An 18,105-nucleotide genomic window follows, 5' to 3' on the forward strand; every position below is an offset into this window, starting at 1 on the left:
CTCAGGACAGACGCCCTGGAGCCAACACTGGTGCTTCGGGGGTCTCTGTGGGTCGCGGCCCGCCCAGCACCAGCCCCCCTTCCCTCGGCCCCCTCGGCCTGATTGGCCAGCAGCACGGGGCCTCCCTCAGTGAGCCAGGTTGTAGGTGCAGAGAGGCTGCAGGAAATCCGAGAGCGCTGGAACTTTCCATGAGGCCAGGGGGTCACGGGCCCAGTGCCCTGAGGGCATATGGTGACACCTGGCTGTCCCTCCGACCCAAGGTCATCCTGCACACTGTCCCTCCAACCTCTTCAGAGGGTCCAGGTCTTGGCTTCTGACCCCAAAGCCACCAAAGTGGACGAGGGACCAGTGTCCCTCCTGCGGCACTGACACAGCCCCCCAAGCCAGTGGTCCTACACATGCCCCCGCCCCCGCGGGCCTGAGGGAGCCCCTGGAGGCCCGGGCCTGAGCAGGGGAGTGTGTATGCAGGGTCTGCTCTGCTGTGAAAAGCCTGTGGGATGCCTAGCAGCAGTGTAGACGAGAACACAGCGCACAGACCCGTGGGCGGTGTAGATGAGAACACAGCACATGGGCAGGTCTGCAGTGTAGACAAGAGCGCAGCGCACAGACACATCTGCAGTGTAGACTGCAGGGCCCAAGACAGGGGAGGAGGTGCATTAGCTTTATTGGTCACTGGTGCTTACAAAAGTGGGGGCTCTGCCCCGTCACTGCTGGTGGAAGGCATGGGCAGGGCCCGTGGCCCAGGGCGCTTGAGGTCCAGAGTCCCGGGTCAGGAAGCACAGACGCCACAGGTCATCGGCATGGGGGGCTCGAGGCCAGATGCTTGTTGCTCTGGCAGAGGGTGGGGGTCTCCTTGTCCCTCTGGAAACGTCCTGAGGCCAACGCCGGCCGGGCCTCTCACCCCCATCCTTGGGCCGCTGTGTGTCCACGCCAGCCACGGCCCTTCCCCAGTTCGGCCTCCTGGGCCCGACTCCAGGGGCCCCGCGCTGGTCTGCAGGGGCCTAACCACTGGCGGCTCGTCCCAGGACACGGTCTAGCGGGCCCGCCGGGGCTCTTCCAGTTTCCGGAAGGGCCTCTCACAGGGACGTGGGCCTCAAGGGTGAAGCGGCTCCTGGGACCTGGGTGGCTGTGGCCAGGTGCGATCTGGGGGCATCTGCCGAGCAGGGAGAGGAGGGGTGTGAGGGCCACCCTGTCTGGAGGGGCCTCTAGCTCCATTCTTTTCAGCCCCTGTTGGCAGCGTGTCTGGCATCCAGCCCACGAGCTTTGGAGCCACTACAACTCCAGAGCCAGAAGGGCCCAATTCTGCCTTGGGCAAGCCTCAGTTTCCCCACCTGGGTCACTGTCAGGGCTTAAAGGGGGGCCTCAGAGAGCAGACCCGTGTGACCCTCTCTGGGCTGATGCTCAGGGAGGGCCAGGACTGTGTTTAATTACAATTAATAAACGGCCTGGTCATCACGCCATGAGCAAGAGGGCAGGCTGGCATCCAGAGGATTCTGGGGGAGATGGACTTAACAACAGAGCAGGGCCAGCAGGCAGGCAGTGAGCTGGGACTCCCATGGCTGGCCAGTGGGAAATGGACACTCCCAGCCAGGCCACGTGTGGGCCCTGCTCCCGGGTCCCACCTCAACCTCCGGCTGGCCCCCCTGGAAGTTTTCTTCCCTGCACCCGACACAGAGGCAGTGTTCAGGCAGCCTGCCCTCCACTCGGCCACGGTGCTGGACTGGTGGCTGTCTGTCAGCAGTGCCCACCCCTTCTCTGGGGCGGGCCTGACGAGCCACCTCTGGGCCCGAGGCCACACGTACCTGTGGTGTGCGGCCCCGGCCAGGGCCCCACGTGCAGCACACATGACACACGCTGGGCCTGCTGACCCGCATTCGCCCTCGAGGCAGCCCCCAGGCCCCAAAGAGTGCAGGGGCTTCTTTGCTGAGCATGGAACCAGGGTCCCCCGGCCATGGCAGCTCCTGCTCCTGGGTAGGGCAACCCTGGGTGGGTGCTCGCCTCCGAGCAAGGACAGGGGATGTGCCCGGGGACGGTGCACACGGCCGGAGGCGCCCCACAGGACCGACGCGGGTCACGAGGGTCTGCTCATGGGTCAGCGGGTGCCCGGGCGGCCTCGCGGTGGAGACGGACCCGCCCGGGGCCGGCAGGTGGACGGCAGCAGGCGGGTCCCTCCCTGGCTCACCTGAACCCCTACTGCCGGGGTGCTGCGTCCATCACGGGCTTCTGGACGCCAAAGGCAGTGATGAAGATGTTGACCACGACAATGATGAAGACTAGGCCGGTGGCCAGGTTGTTGAGGAAGTCCAGCTTGGCATGCTTCGCGGGGTTGTTGAGGTCGTATCTGACTGTGGGCGGAAGGGAGCCGACGCTGCACCTGGGCCTGCCGCCACGCTCGGACTGCTTTCCGGGCCTGTGGCTTCAGCCCCGCAGCCCCTTCTCCAAGAACGGAAGCTCAGAGGTGTCCGTCTGGGAGCAGAAGGGACGGCCCGAGGCCCAGGTGTGGATTTGAGGGCACCACGCGCTGGCGCTGCACGCACCCAGGCAGGCGCCTTTCTGAGCACTGTGTGCGGTGGCCTAGTGACTGTCACGTGGGCCCAGAGCCCTGCCCTTACTCCTACTTCATGGATGAGGCAACTGAGGCCCGCGGGGGTCAGGTACCTGCCCGAGGTCACACAGCCAGCCGTGGAGGTGAGCCTGACCCTCCCCCCCGGGGGAAGGACCACCAGCTGGTCCCCGTAGACCACATTCTCCCGCAGCCTCGCTCGGGTGGGTGTTGGGACAGAGACGGGGGGCTGAGTGGGGGCTGCCCCGGGGCCCTCCCCCGCCGGGGCCCCAGCCCAGGCTCACACCGAGGAAGATGAGCAGCACGCCCACGCCGATCTGCAGCACGAGGGAGATGGAGATGAGGACCACCAGGGGCACGAAGAAGGCGAAGCCGGGGCCCTGCTCGATGACGGCCTTCAGCTGGGACGCGTTGGCCATCAGCAGCGCGATGTCCAGCATGCTCTCCGCCGCGCTCTTCTTGTTGGCGTAATGGTTCACGTTAATGGGCCGGTTCCTGCCCCAGCGGGATGGCTGCGGGGAGGGGTTGGTCAGCCTGTGCCCCTGGCCTGTGCCCCCCCCCGCCCCCACTGGGCAGGGGTGGGGCTCCGTGGGGCCTGCAGGCGAGGCCCAGGGCCCCAGAGGGAAGGGCTCCTTGACAGATCAGAGTCCGGACAGGGCTGTGCAGCCCCTGTAAGACAACCCCCCCCCTTCCCGAATCAAGTCCTCTAGGAGACCAAGCTGCAGCCTCAGCACATGTGCTGGTCTGGCCCCGGGTGGAGCCTCTGGCCCCCTGCCTGGCACAACCCCACCGGGGCCCCTGCCTGCCCTCCTCCGGTCCGGCCGGGCCGGGAGGGGGGCGGGGGGGGGGCCAGGGCAGGAAGTGAAGTGTAGGCACCGGAACCCTGCTCGCTCCCCCAGCCACCTACCAAAGCAGGGTCGAGTCAAACTGAGCTGCTTCTTTAATTTTTATGTATTTACTTTTATTGTATTTTTTTTTTAAGTTTATTTATTTTGGGAGAGACACAGCGGGAGGGGGGCGAACATGAGTGGGGGAGGGGCAGAAAGAGAGGGAGAGAGAGAATCCCAAGCAGGCTCTGTACTGTCAGCGAAGATTCCGACCTGCGGCTAGAATTGTGAACCGTGAGATCGTGACCCGAGCTAAAAGCAAAGCGTCAGGTGCCCAACCAACCAACTGAGCCACCCAGGCGCCCCGAATTTTTATTATCATTATTTTTAATTTTTTTAATGTTTGTTTTTGAGAGAGAAAGATAAAGAGACAGAGACAGAGCACGAGCAGGGGAGGGGCAGAGAGAGAGGGAGACTCAGAATCGGAAGCAGGCTCCAGGCTCTGAGCCGTCAGCACAGAGCCCGACGCGGGGCTCGAACACAGGAACCATGAGATCATGACCTGAGCCCAAGTTGGACGCTTAACCGACTGAACCACCCAGACGCCCCCCCTAATTTTTATTCTTAAAAACAATTTTAAGCCACTTTATCGAGGTGTGATTGACATACAAAAAGCTGTACACAATTAACGCAGACACCTTGGGGCCTCAGGGGTTAAGTGCGCACACAGGACACCCCGGCGGCCCCCAGAGGCCTCCTCTTGCCCCTTCATTCATTCCCAAGGTCTGTGATGAGGCTTGTGACGCCTTCTGTCCAGGAGGTGCCTCTGCCTGAGAACATCGCTGGGCCTCAGGCCACCCCTGGAGCCCTCCATGCCCCGCCCAGGGGTCACCACCTCCAGGAAGCCCCTCTCTCCCGGGCACAGCTGCCCCTGGCGGGCCCCTCCCCAGCCCCCCAGGACGCACCCGCACCCCTCGGCCCTGAGCCACCAGGCCCTGCACCGCGCCTCCTGGGGCACAGGGGAGATCGGGGCTGGAGGCAGGCTGCAGGGGAGGGGCAAAAGCAGCATTCTCTGCCCCCTCTACCTTCTGCGGCTGGCAACTTCGCCCTGGAAAATGCTGAACTGTGGGGGTGGGGGTGGGGCAGGGGCGGGGACGGGGCAGGGGTCGTTTTTGCCGTGTGTCTCACTTACTAAACTTAATCTCATCTAGAATAGTGTACCAGGAGGAAGGGAGAATGGGCGTGTGCGACAGCGGAGGTCAGGCGGCCCCGCCTTCATTCAGCCCCGGAGGCAGGCGAAGTAGCAGAGGCACTAGGTTTAAGATTCCAGATCGAGGGGCGCCTGGGTGGCGCAGTCGGTTAAGCGTCCGACTTCAGCCAGGTCACGATCTCGCGGTCCGTGAGTTCGAGCCCCGCGTCGGGCTCTGGGCTGATGGCTCGGAGCCTGGAGCCTGTTTCCGATTCTGTGTCTCCCTCTCTCTCTGCCCCTCCCCCGTTCATGCTCTGTCTCTCTCTGTCCCAAAAATAAATAAACGTTGAAAAAAAAAAAAAATTTAAAATTCCAGATCGGAGCACTGGGCCCTCAACCCAGCCGCGCCTCGACCCTGCACTGCCGACTGCGGTGCTCCACACACAGCAGCCCCACCGGGGTCCCGGCTTGGCCTCTTCACGCGAGCCTCCAGCTGTGCCCACAGCTGTGGGGGGGCCACCCCCAGGCCGCACACGCCCCAGCCCACTGCCCAAGGGCCTGTGTGCCCACAGCGGGCGGCCGGGCTGGCCACGCCTCATCACGTGTGCGCCGCTGCTCCCTCGCCTGTGGCGGGAATGTGCTCCTGTCACAAACCAGAAGTGCCAAAGCACCTTCCCTCAAGGCCACCACGGTGCTGTCCTGGTCTCCAGTCCTGGAGAAAAGAGCTGGGCGCAGATCTTTGGAGGGGCTCCCACCTGCTGGGGGCAGGGTGGCCAGGTACATATATGCCCAAGAGCACACACCCATAGGCACGTGTATGTGTACCCGTATATAAACACGGAAACACGCATGCACGTATAAACACGCACAAGCAGACACACGTGAGCAAATACGCACACATGCTCGGTGCACACGCATGTGGGCACATGCACATATCAACCTATAAACAGGCACACGCACACATGCACAGCCAGGCTGACTGTGCTGGCCTCTGGGCTGGAGGAAGAATGCCCTTTTATTCTGAGCCTTCCACAGCCGTTCGAGTCCTTTACAGCCACACGCACACTCAAATACAGAATGACACGTCAGTGCCCCCAGCATGGGGACCCTGTGTCCCCACTCTCCCCTGTCCTGGGTGCCCCCGCCTCGTCCTCACACTCACTGTGGGTAAACTGAGGCTAGCACAGGAAGCACTTTCTCCAAAGCAGAGACCAAGGGAGGGCTGCACTTTGACCCGTGTTCCCCTCAGGCCTGCAGAGGGGCCTGGGGCTGGGGCTGGGGCTGGGATCAGGGCCGGCGAGGTGGAGCTGTGCACTCACTCGGCCACTGCTCCGCACCCCCCACCCCCACGGCTCCAGCGGTGTGACCTTAGGACAGCCAGCACCCTCTGGGCCTCAGTCTCCGTGTGCGACCCCCTCTGGGCCTCGGTCTCTGTGTGTGCGACCCCCTCTGGGCCTCGGTCTCTGTGTGTGCGACCCCCCCTGGGCCTCAGTCTCCCGTGTGTGCGACCCCTTCTAGGCCTCAGTCTCCGTGTGTCTGACAGGGCCAGGAGCAGGCATCCTAAGGTTCTGGTGGATCTGGCCACTGCCTCAGAGCCCCGAGTGGCAAGCACACCCCTCCTGGTGCAGGGCACTTCCTGCCCACGCGGCCATCTGCTTCCTGTTCAACCCGTGCAGGGATAAGGGGCGCCAGCCAGGAGGCCAGTCAAGCCCCGCTCACCACAGCCTGGCTGTGTGGCCTCGACAACGTGCTCCCTGCAGCTGGCCTCAGTCTCCCCATCTGTGTGCCCCGGGCTGCACTCTGGGAAGCTCCCCTCTAGTGGACAGGGAGCATCAACCCTCCAACCTGGCCTGTCTGCCCCAGAGAGCCCGCTGTCCCGGGCACAGTCTAGCGGGGCAGGGTGGGAAGGCCGCCGGAGCCCTCGGTCTGAACTGCCAGCCTGGCTGCCGGGAGCCACGCTGGGAACCTCCCACACAGACCTCTGCCCGTGACCTGAGTAGCGCAGGGAACAAACACCCTGGTTAATGTGTCCCCAGGGCCAGGAGGACTTCCCCTAAACCTCAACGGTGGTATCGGGAGCCGGGCGAAGCGGCAGGTGAGCTCTGGAGTTCTCCCCCTAAAATCCAGGAAGGAGCCTTGTGGGTTGGGAGCCAGAGCCCAGGAGGGAGGCCCGCCTTCTGTGGACAGAGGGCCTGGGGGCGTTCGCAGCTAGCCCAGGACCACAGTGCTGTCCTCAGCCCGGACAGGGAGGGAATTGGGACGGATGTGAGCCCAGATCTGCAGCGCCCAAGTGCCTGCTTCGGCCGTAGCTTCACGGAAACACTCCAGTCCAGCCCAGGCTCGGGTAGAGGAGACGGCGTGCCCGCCCCAGCCTCCAGCTCCCCGGGGAGTTGAGGCCAGGCCTGGGAGGAGCCAGGGGTCTGGGTTGCTGACCGCCCCCCGTCCTGCCCGCTCTGACTGCTGCGTGGAAGTGTGGAACGGGAGCCCCTGCCCAGAACCCACCTTCGTGTTTTCGGAAGAGACCAAGGCCCCCACCAAATCCATGGCGTCCATCGGCTGCCCTGTGAGGAGCTAGGGTAGGACTCCCGCTGGCACCTCTCCCCAAGACCCCTGAATCCCACACCAGGGTTCTGTGCCTCAGTTTCCTCATCTGCAAAATGGGCGATCAGACTGAATGAGGGGCGCAGAGGCCCTTTGGTCTGTTGGAGCCCAGCCAGCCAGGGCAGACGGCCTCCTAAATGAGCTGCACGGATGTGGAACAATAGATCCGAACAACAAGAGAAGGGACAAGCCCAGGAAATGGCCGTGTGCCCTGAGCAGGACCCAGGGGCCTGGCCCACCACAGCTCCTCTGCTTGGGCACAGTAGGTGCCGGTGGGAACGGGGCTCTGGAGTCCTTCCCTCTGGGGAGGGACCTGAGAACCGAGGTGGGTCTGGCAGGACCTGGAGCGTCCCTCATCTGACCCACCCATCTGGCCATTGTGCCATCGCTCATGCCCGGCATGGAGGCCACAAGGCCAGCACTGAGGGGTGTCTCGCTCCACGTCAGTGTCCCTGTCGGTGTCCCCACAGGAAGTCTTGGTGCGGGGCGGGGGGGGGGGGTTTCCCACAGCAGCTGGGCCATGGGCTGGGCAGACCTGCTTCCTGTGGGCTCAGCACTGGCCGGCAGTGACCCCGAGGCCTTTTAGAACTTGGCCAAGACCCTGCCAGCCTCAGGATCTTTCCGGGAAAGCAGAAGTGAGGGAGAGAGCCCAGATGCAGCCCCCGGAGCCACGCCCCACCCCCCTGCTCCCCCCCTGCCGTGTCCTCCTCTGGCTGTGGCCCCAATGGCCACCACAAGGTCCAGTGCAGCTGCCCCCAAGCCGAGAGACACCCCGGGCAGGACACAGCCGAGGGTCATTTTCACACAACATTCAGGTTTGCTACTCGTCCTGCCACCAGCCGCAGGTGAGAGAGACACCAGCTCTCTCCTGCAGGGGCCCCGGGCAGCCTGGCCTCCGCGAGGGCCGTGTGGGCACAGGCACGGGGTGAGGAGCACCTGCGGGGTCCATCTGCTCAGCGGTCGCACGGAGGGCTCTTCCCCGAGCCCGGCCACCCTGGGAAGCGAGTGGCCCCGCCCCACTTCCCACTAGAGGACACTCCAGCCCTCAGTGGGTGTCCTGAGGCTGACAGGGGCTTTCGGCCTGGGCCTCCCGGTCAGCACGCCCCGCCGCCAGGGCTGTGCTGGGGACACAGGACCAACCTAGCCCACCCACTCGGCCGTCCAGGGCTCCTGTTCCACTCGGCGCATCCAAAGACCCCAGGGGTCGCCCCTCTCGCCAGCGAGACTTCCTCACACAGGTGCCGGAGGCTCAGATTTGAGCAGGCGCTGTGAAGGAAAGGCTGTGCCTGTCCACAGGGGTCCTGCCACGGGGAAAGGCGCCACCCTGGAGTCATCACCAGCAGCGGGCAGGAACGTGGACACTGTGCCCAGCACACACACGAGCCCATGTGGTCCTCACCTCGATCTCTGGCGAAAGACATTGCTACCGTCCCACATCACAGAGGAGAAACTGAGGCAGAGTAACGTCCCGCAGACACAACAAGGCAGGTCCTGAAGGTGGGAGGGCGAGGCAGAGGCTGGGGAGTGGTGCTACGTGGGTCTGGGCCGCAGGCACGGTGAGATCCTTCCAGGAGACACCCACACCCACACCCACACCGGCTCTCGGGGCCATGGAAGGGCCTGACCTCCTGTCACACACGTCCTCCCCAGACTTGCTCGGGCCTTTCCCTTGCTGTTCTCTCTGCTTAGGATGTCCTTTCCCACATGGCAGACGGCCAAGCCGCGCCACAGTCGGGTCCTGCAGCACGCAGCGCCAGCAGCCCCCTGTGCAGGAGCCCTCCTGCCCCCCCTGCCCCCCACCCACACAGCAGGGCTCCAGGCTGTGGCCTTGGTTTCTCCGCCTGGGCTGGTCTCAGCACTGACGTAGCGGCTCAGTGATGATGGGGGAGGCATCTCCCACCTGACCTCGCTGGGCCTGGGGTTCACAGGACCCTGCCTGCCAAAGCTGAGGGGAGCAGAGAGAGGCGCAGCCACAGGTTGGGAGGTGAGCAGGATCCCTCCTTTCCAACTGGGGTGTGGGGGGGGGGGTCGGATTATTTCTCCCTTTCCAGACCGTGCACGGGAGGCCCTGAGAGGTGAGGCAGCCTCCCCGAGTATGCACACCCACAGCTCTGAAGTGCTTACATGCCAGGGCAGGTCACTCAAGGACCTTCTCGGTCCTCAGTTTCCTCACCACCAACCCAGGGACAAACATCCTGTGCCACCCTAGGGCAGTCAGGCTTTCCTGAAGGGTCAGCACAGAGGCTGGGCCCCAGAAAGCCCCTGTCAAGAACAGACAAGGATGGAGAGAATGGAGAGGATTAGTGGGGTCACCAGCACACAGGGAGCCTGCCCTGCCATCGGGGTCTCACTCACCCCAATGTCCTCCCCCACCCCCAACCCGCCTATTCCCCACAGCTGAGCCGCGCTGCCCCAGCCCGGTTCACATGGCTGGGAGACGGCCATCCCTGCCCCCATCGCCAGGGGGTCAGAAAGTGAAAGAATGTTCAAAGTCAACAAGTCACCAGAGAGCCATGCCCAGGACTGCATCACAAACAGAGGTGCTGGAGAAGTTCTGGGCCCAGGGAACAGGGCACGGACAGCCCCCGCCCCGTTCCCCCCCCCCCCCCCGCCCCCCAGAGGACCCAGGGGCAGCGGGGGAGCCACCACTTGTAAAGTGGAAGTCGGGACCACTGCCAGCGCCTGTCCCATGCCCACGGCCGTCCGAGGCCAGGAGTGCATGTTTTGCAGAGGCCGCGGTGGAGACAGGAGCGGAGCCACAGCGGTCTCAAGTTCCCCATCGGGGCACGCACTGGATAGTGCGGTGGCGGCGAACACAGCGGGTGACGTAACCGTCTGCCCGCTGCTGGCCCCGGGCCCGGAGGCTGGGATCCTGCGCGTCCGGGCGCGCACGAGCGGGAGGGGATGCGGGGGCCGAAGTTAGAGGCCGGCACGGGAGGCGGGGGAAGGTGGCGCCCAGGCCACCCCGCCGCGCGGCTCGGCGTACGCACCTGCCGGCCCGCCCGGCGACCCCGCCGGCGTGGCCCTAGCCCCCGGACCGCACGTCGGACCCGACGGCGGGGGGGGGCGGGCGCACGCGGAGCAGAGACCCCGGCACCCCGCAGTGCGGAAGCGGGCGCACAGCCAGCCGGCGACCCCCGGTGCCCGGGGAGCAGCGGGCGCGGGGCCCAGAGAGGGCGGGCGCCGGCCAAGATCGCACAGCGGCGCGGGCGGGGCGGGGCTTACCGGGGCGTCCGGGGAGCCGGGCGAGCCCGGGCGCAGGTCGCCGTTGAGCTCGAACTCCTCGGTGCCCGATTCCATGGTGCGGCAGCCAGAGCCGCCTCGCTCGGGGCCTGAGCGCGGCCCGCGCCTGGGCCCCGGGGACCCCGCTGCGCTCCCGCCCTCGGCCCGCCCCCGGCCCGCCCCCGGCCCGCCCCGGACTCCGCCCCCAGACTCCGCCTCAGGACTCCGCCCCTCCGCCCAGCCGGGGCGGGCCCGCGGGACCCTGAGGACCCTCCCTCTCGCCGCGCGGGCGGGGGCGGGCCACGTCCGGCTCTGCCCACGTCTTGGACACTTTTAATCCACGAAATGAAGCCAAGAACCATCCTTCCCCGGGCCACTTCGCAAACTGCTGGGCGCGCCGGGAAGGCGAGCGCGCCGCTGCCAGGGAGTGGGGGGTTCTCGGGCGCCCCACGCCCCTGGGGCCGACCCGCACGCTCAGGAGGTGGGGGGCGGTGGGGGCAGCAGAGAGCCGCTTGGTGCAGCTCCCACCCTGTTGGCGCAGCCTCCGTGTTCCCAGGCGGGAGACAGGTCCTCTGGTCTGGGGTGGCGCCCCGTGCCAGGGCGGGCCGCTGCGGGCGGCCAGAGCGCGTTGGCTCCCCCAGGCCTTGGCTCAGTCGGCCGCTGTTTCCCAGGGCGCCTGGCAAGACGCGGGCCGCTCCCAGGCGTCGGAAGCCAGGCGGGTGCGCAGGGGCCCGGAGGAGCCGGGCGTTACCTCCCGGGGCCACGGTGTCCTCGAGTCCTGACCCTGAGCCTGCTGCCAGGCCCAGCCGCTTTTACCACTCCCACTTCTCCCGCGGTGTCTGCCGATGTCTCCGCCAAAGCACCCTAGTGTCCGTGAGCAGGGCCACTGGCCTCCTTGACCGTCCCCGCGCCCCTGGCTGGGGTCCCTCCAGGCTGCGGGACTCTATAACCCTGAACCACCATAGCTGTGTGGGCTGGGGCGGGTGACTGGACCTCTCTGTTTCGGCTTCCCCATCCGTGGTCTGGGAATGGTCTTCTTAGGCCCTGTGGGCTGATTATCCGCCCCCCCCCCCCCCCCGAAGAAGGTAAGTAGCAGTGCCCCAGGTCAGGAAGCAACGAGTTAAGTGGGTGAATTAGCTGGAGTTGGAGGCTTGTTCATTCATCAGGTCATCATGTATGCCCATCATGTATGACCGGGCCTACTGTATGCCCGGTTCTGTTCTAGACACAGAGCTGCGACAAGGTGGGGGGGGGGCGGGGGGGGCAAGGTTTGTGGGACAGGCAGGAACCAGCCCCCAGCAGCCCTGCGTGGGAGGTAGGCTGCGTGGGAGGTACAGCCTCGGGAGGTAGGCTCTCCCCCGCTTGCCTGATCGGGAAAACTGAGGAAGGGGGAGGGGGGAAGGCCGAGGAGGAGGAGCTCAGAACTTCTGGGGCCTTTGCAGGCCGTCTAAGCGGTAGACTGGATGCCCCCCCAGCAGGTCTGCGTGGCCAGCAGGAGGGCACCGTGGGTGTGGGAACCCAGCTCCTGGTTTGACCAGGATCCTCACCACACTCCAGGCTGAGACCTCCCCTCCCCCACCGCACGCCTCATTCCTGCTGGCAGAGGAGTCTTATAAGTGAAACCAAAGGCATGGAAAATGCAAGTCACCCAGGGGATTTATCAGAAAAAGGGATCTTCCACTAAACCCTGGTCTGGGCCTCCGGTTGACCTTTCTCTCCTCCCTTGTGTGGGGGAGTAGCAGGGCCGGCAGGGGGTAGCACTGCCCAGGTTGGGGGGGGGGCAGCCATCCCAGGGGATGTCAGTCCTGCCCACTTACCCCATACCCAGGTCTGTGAAGGAGCTGCCGTTGGCCCAGTTCAAGGCTGAGGGAACTGAAGCCAGGACAGGTGGTCGGTGCCTCAGTCCTGCTTTGGGCCGCCCTGAGCTGAGCGGGGACTCTGCAGTGCCCCCCGGGGTCTGGGCAGGCCTGGGCACAGGGCCCCGTACAGCAACACACAGTTGTTCTCACAGAGCCCACACCTGACTGTTGACAAGTGGCCGGAAATGCAGAATTTTAAATGTTAGCACCTTTCACACAGAATGGCATAAACTCCCACCCCAGGGGCCACGCTGGCCAGGAGGGAGGGTCCTGAGAGTGCAGGGAAGGCTGGGAGGTGGGGAGAAGAGCCTCGGCCCCTTCTGCAGGTGAGAGGGTCTCGTCTTGGTGGGCTGTGTGGGGGCTGCGGGCGGGAAGGCTCCGGGGGCCCTGAGTCCCCCATCCTGAGCTTGTCTCTCCTGTGGGCCCCATGGCCGCTCAGAGCTGAGGTTCACCATTCCCTCGGTCCAGAAGGAGGATGTCAGGAAAGGTCCCGGTGTAACAATTCAGCACTTCACCTTCCTGGGGTCAAGGCCACAGCCCTCACAGCAGCGTCTCACCCTCCAGGCCCGCCCCCCACCCCATTGTGTGTCCTCAAGAGGGACTTCCTGGACGGCTGTGTCGTCCTCATTTGCCTACGAAGTGTCTGCTTCCCTGACTGCTCCCAGCGCGGACCCAAAGGGGCCGGGCCCTCTTGCTGTGTGTCTCACTACCTGCTTTCAGATTCTCCTGCGGAGACCGGATGCTGAACTGAAGAGAGGGTCCGTGGGCAGAGGATCACGGGGAGCGTCCCGGGCTGGCCGTGCTCCCGCAGAGAGACGCAGAGACGTGGCGGAGAGGCTGCACGTACCAGCAGCACACGTGTAGATACACCCGCACACTCAGAGTTAACCTGGCTCCACCGAGCTGCGTGACTAGGGAAGCACTTCCCGCCTGACAAACGGGGGCGCCGAAGGTGAAGCACCCCAGCCCACGGGACACCAAGGCCGGTGCCCAGTGTGGGAGGGCCCTGGAGCCCCCGTGGGCCCCTGTCACCTGGAGCAGGCCCCCGGAGGTGAGAGCTGAGCACAGGAGTGGGGCAGCCCTGGTGGCAGCTTCATGCCCCAGGCGGGCAGAGAGCGGACGCCTGAGCAACACCCCTCCTGGCCAGGAAGGACACAGGCCTCCCCGCCGAGAGGCCTGCGCCCCAGGCACCGCACCCACCCTGGAGCCAGGGAGGAGCATCACCTGTGCCCCTGCAACCCGCCGCCTCGGGCCTGGGAGGATGCGCCTCCAGACAAACCGTATTTTGTGGACCGGAGCCTTAGAAGGCCGCTGGCTCCTGGCCGGTCTCCCTCTCTGAGAGGCGTGGATCCCTGCCGGTGGTGTTTCCACATACGGAGGGCAGGAGCGGTGGGGGGAGAGGTGGCACGACCTGCCCAGGCCCCCCCAGCCCAGCGAGTCAGCCTGGGAGGCCCCGCCCCTCCCGCCTCCAGCAGGGCCCGGCCCGCCCGCACACGCCCAGCGCCAGGCAGAGCCCGGGGGTGACAGACACGCCTTGGGAGCTGGTGGCCCATGCCCACTGGCTCCCCTGGGGCACCATTACCTGGCGGCGGGTGGGCCGGGCTCTGTGCTCTGTCAGGTACTTTCGGGGACCACGGCTCCCACCAGATGGGTGCACGGGGCCAGGGGGTGGAGCAGGGCTGACCTTCCATTTCCAGAAGGACAAGGAAGGGAGGTCAGGCCTACGAGGAGGAGCTGTGCCACCGCCACACTTTATTTATTTGTAACTTTTTTTTTTCAACGTTTATTTATTTTTGGGACAGAGAGAGACAGAGCATGAACGGGGGAGGAGCACAGAGAGAGGGAGACACAGAATCGGAAACAGGCTCCAGGCTCTGAGCCATCAGCCCTGAGCCTGATGCGGGGCTCGAACTCACGGACCGCGAGATCGTGACCTGGTTGAAGTCGGACGCTTAACCGACTGCGCCACCCAGGCGCCCCTATTTGTAACTTTTTAAAAAGGTTTTCCTTCAACATCTATTTATTTCTGAGAGAGAGGGCACGCGTGCGTGTGCTTGCATGGGTGGGGGAGGGGCACAGAAAGCGAGGAAGCGAGGCTCCCAAGCAGGCTCCCCGCGCAGCTCCGTCCCATGAACTGCGAGATCGCCACCTGACCGGAAATGGAGTCAGATGCTCAACCCGCCGAGCCCCCCAGGTGCCCCTCCTTCCCCACTTGAAAGACAGGAGCAGAGGAGCTTGCCAAGGTGGCACAGACATGCCTGGGTCAAGGATGGCAACGGGCCAGGTGGCGTGAGCGGGACGCCCACGCAGGTGTGTGCACCACCTCCCACAGTCCCCCAGCGAGTGGTGACACGCCCAAGACCACCCAGTATGGCGCGGCTAGCCCTAGAGGGCCCCCAGCCCCAAAACAAAGTGAGCGTCCACCGTGAGGGAGACACTGAGTTGTGGCCGTCCGTGTTTTGGAATGCCTTGTAGCCGTCTACAGAGCAAGTGGGTGGCAGGCTGGCTGGCCTGGAGGGACCCGCCCGGTACCATGGAGACAGAGCAGTGACAAGTGGCTTCTTCCTGAGGCCCTGACCCACCCTTCTGTCCTGCCTGTTTGTGCACTGGGTTCTCCCAGAGCAGGGTGGGGCTGACTCACTTGTCATCTCCAGGCATCTCTACCCAGCAAAGCCTTTGTCCTCAGCAGCCAGGGCAAAGGGGGCAGGGTCCGCGGTCACCCCCACCGGCAGTTCTTCCCTTCTGTCTCTGTCACAGACTCCTCATGTTTAGCTTAGCAAGTGGCCTCCCAGAATAGAAGCTGTGTTTCCCAGCCTCCCCTGCTGCTAGGGGTGCCTGTGTGGCTACATTCTAGCAGTGGAAGGGGACGTGCAACATCAGGGAAGAGACCTTAAACAGAGGGGTTTTATTTTTTATTTTTTTAATTTTATGTATTACTTCCTTTACTTTTTACTTCCTCTTTCCCGCTGGGTGGAATACAGTTGTAATGGCCAGAGCTCCGGCAGCCACACTGGCCCACGAGGAGAACTTGGGCCTGGGAGTCTTACACAGCAGAGCTAAAGACAGAAGAACCCATGGGGCGCCTGGGTGGCTCAGTCGGTTAAGCGTCCGACTTCGGCTCAGGTCACGATCTCGCGGTCCGTGAGTTCGAGCCCCGCGTCGGGCTCTGTGCTGACAGCTCAGAGCCTGGAGCCTGTTTCCGATTCTGTGTCTCCCTCTCTCTCTCTCTGACCCTCCCCCGTTCACGCTCTGTCTCTCTCTGTCTCAAAAATAAATAAACGTTAAAAAAATAATTAAAAAAAAAAAAAGACAGAAGCCTGTGTCCCCAGTGCTTGAAGCACAGGCCCTCCCTGGGCTGCCCACCTCTAGACTTCTTGAGTGTGAATAAGAAAAAAAAACCTATCTTGTTTTGAGGGTTCCATAATTTGGGGGCAGGGGGCTTGTGATACAGTTGATCTGGACCCTGGTTTTTAAATATGTGTTATGCTTTTCATTAATAAATAGGTTTTCCTTTTTTTTTTTTAAGTTTATTTATTTTGGGAGAGTGAGAGAGAGCAAGCAAGCGGTGGGGGGGGGGGGTGGCAGAGAGAGAGGGAGAGAGAATTCCAAGCAGCCATCAGCACAGAGCCTGACAAGAAGGTCCATCTCACGCACCGTGAGATCGTGACCTGAGCCAAAGTCAAGAGTCAGATGCTTAACTGACTGAGCCACCCAGGTGCCCCTAGATTTTCTTCTTTAAACGCAGAACATATAACAGGTTGAATCGCTTCCCCCTCCCCCCTCAATTCCGTTTTGAAAATGTGTATCAGACCATGTCATCGGCCAGCTGAACTCTCTCTGAAGTCTTCTTGAAAAAAGCCTCACTCCTGGACCATGAACACATGACCCCTGCATCCGCCCCTCCCTTCAGCCTCCCCAGTGCCCTTCTCCTTATTCCATGGACTCTGTACCTCAGGGCCTTTGCACTCTCCATTTTCCCTGTCTGAAGATCCTGTCCCCAGGCCTCCATGTTGGTGGCTCCTTCCTGTCACCTGGTCACAGACCACCCTTCTGCAGTGGCCCCTGGCCCCCCTCACTCTAGCCCAGGTTCAGCTCCCGAAAGCACCATGCTTGCTTACGCGCACGCTGTCTGCCCCCTCCCTGACGCAAAGCCCCAGGCACCGCTCGCCCTCAGCCCACACCCTGTGCTGCCCAGGGCATGCCCTAGCCCTGTCTGCTTTGTCCAGCCTCCAGGCGTCTCTCATCCCAGCTAGCCCTGTCCAGCCCGTGCTCCGCAAACCACTAATGACAGAGCTGCTGGGCTCCAAGTTCTCTGCCCTGACATTGACCGCTGACTCATGCCAGGAAGCTAACGGGCCACAGGTGGTCGTGGGAGTGAGGGAGTGTGTCTGGAGCCCCGGCAGGGCAGGTGACCTGTGGTTTGGTGAAGAGACATTGCCGGCAGGTCAGGTCTAGGCTGGGTTCCTCCTTCCTCTCCAAAGGTCAGCTGCTGACCCTGGCCGGTCTGGCGGACTGGGCTGAACCGCAGGCCGAGAGGAGGCCCTCTGGGCGGGCAGTGGCTCCCGCTTAGTACACCAGGCCTGAGAGCTCTGCCCCTGGCGCAGGTGCTCAGAGAACAGGTGCTGAAGGCCCCGGGCGCGCACGCACCCACCCACACCCACAGCCTCCCTGCTGAGGGCCAGAGGCTTCTCATTCTCCAGGCCTGGGGGTCGCCTCCTCTGGGAAGACTGAGGGCAGCGCTGATCCTGCCCCTCCCAGGGACACTCCCCACACTGAGGCTCACGGCAGCTTCCCGGATGCTTCCCGCCCCTGCCTTTGGGTCCACGGGTCTGGCCGGGAGCCCACGGGTTGTGGCCCAGTGGAGGCACTGCCACCAAGGGGCCAAGGACGGCATTAGCAGGCGTTGCTGAGCCCCGGGCTGGGGGCTTGGTGCGTGCCCTGTCTCACTATGGGGTGCTGCACCCCTTCTATCATGGGCAAACTGAGGCTCCCAGAGTGGAGACTTGAACTCAGTTCTCCCCAGCCCACCCCACCCACCCCAGACGGGTGCTGGGAGCTCCCTGGAGGCCGTGGTGGGGCGCACGGGGTGCCCAGCCACCTCAGACCCCAGGCTGACAGCAGATTTGCTCTCCTCGGGGAGACCTCTGCAAATGCCCCAGGAGCTGCGGCGGGGGAGGGGCTTGTCCCCGTCCCCCGTCCCTGCCCTGAGGCCCCCAGCCCTGCCTGACACCACGCAACCCCCATCCGGAGGGATATCTTTGTCCTGCTTCTGATTCGACCAGCGTCAGAAACGCTGAGGGCCTTGGCTTTCTGGCCCACGCCCAAGTCCCGGGGGCGGGGGCTGTGCGGCTGGTCTGGGGACCCCAGGTGGAGCCCCGAGGTGGAGATTGAAGTCAAGTCATGGATCTGACCGAGGAGCATGGGAGAGGAGGGCCCCACACACGTGCTGTCACTCATGGCCCTTAGCGCTGGGCACGTGTTCTCTGCTGTGGGAAAGCCAAGGCTGGTCAGTGCGGCGTGTTAGGAATGAGTCTGCGTCCGTCTGGGGAGGAAAGAGGCCGACAGAGGGTCTGTCCAGGTCCCAGGGCCGCCCGGCATGGTGTTCGTGCAGCCGGGTCCCCGAGGACCACCTGTCACCGGTCACGTCTTGTGGTTGCCGAGCAAACTGGGTCCGACAGACGGCGAGGCAGCCTTCCTCCTGATAAAGGGTCTGTCACCGCTCAGCAGGGCTCCGGGAGGACCTTTTCCCGGAACAGCTGCCGGGTGGGTGGCCACGCGGGAGCAGGATGCCCTCTGCCCTCTGGCCGCTGCCCACCTCTCTGACACTTGGTGGCCCGTGTCTGA

At 64.0% G+C, this 18,105-nt stretch overlaps 1 protein-coding gene across 1 annotated transcript; it reads right to left on the reverse strand.

Moving 5' to 3' along the window:
* Positions 1-647: 647 nt before the first annotated feature.
* NINJ1 (ninjurin 1) lies at positions 648-10,571 on the reverse strand. The gene is made up of 4 exons (XM_045467652.1): positions 10,406-10,571; positions 2,850-3,075; positions 2,183-2,345; positions 648-1,153 (listed from the first exon to the last, which is right to left on the reverse strand). The coding sequence occupies exons 1-3, from the start codon at positions 10,478-10,480 to the stop codon at positions 2,191-2,193; spliced, it is 456 nt and encodes a 151-aa protein (XP_045323608.1). The 5' UTR covers positions 10,481-10,571; the 3' UTR covers positions 648-1,153; positions 2,183-2,190.
* Positions 10,572-18,105: the final 7,534 nt, after the last annotated feature.

This window comes from Leopardus geoffroyi, chromosome D4 (assembly GCF_018350155.1).
Source record: "Leopardus geoffroyi isolate Oge1 chromosome D4, O.geoffroyi_Oge1_pat1.0, whole genome shotgun sequence".
NCBI lineage: Eukaryota > Metazoa > Chordata > Mammalia > Carnivora > Felidae > Leopardus > Leopardus geoffroyi.

Excerpts from the sequence above, each read along its gene's own strand:
- NINJ1 (XM_045467652.1), bottom strand. The coding sequence starts at position 10,480 with ATGGAATCGGGCACCGAGGAGTTCGAGCTCAACGGCGACCTGCGCCCG. Across the intron at positions 3,076-10,405 it reads CCGGCTCCCCGGACGCCCCG|CCATCCCGCTGGGGCAGGAA; the intron begins GTAAGCCCCGCC and ends CCCTCCCCGCAG. Across the intron at positions 2,346-2,849 it reads CGTGCTGCTCATCTTCCTCG|TCAGATACGACCTCAACAAC; the intron begins GTGTGAGCCTGG and ends TTCCGCCCACAG.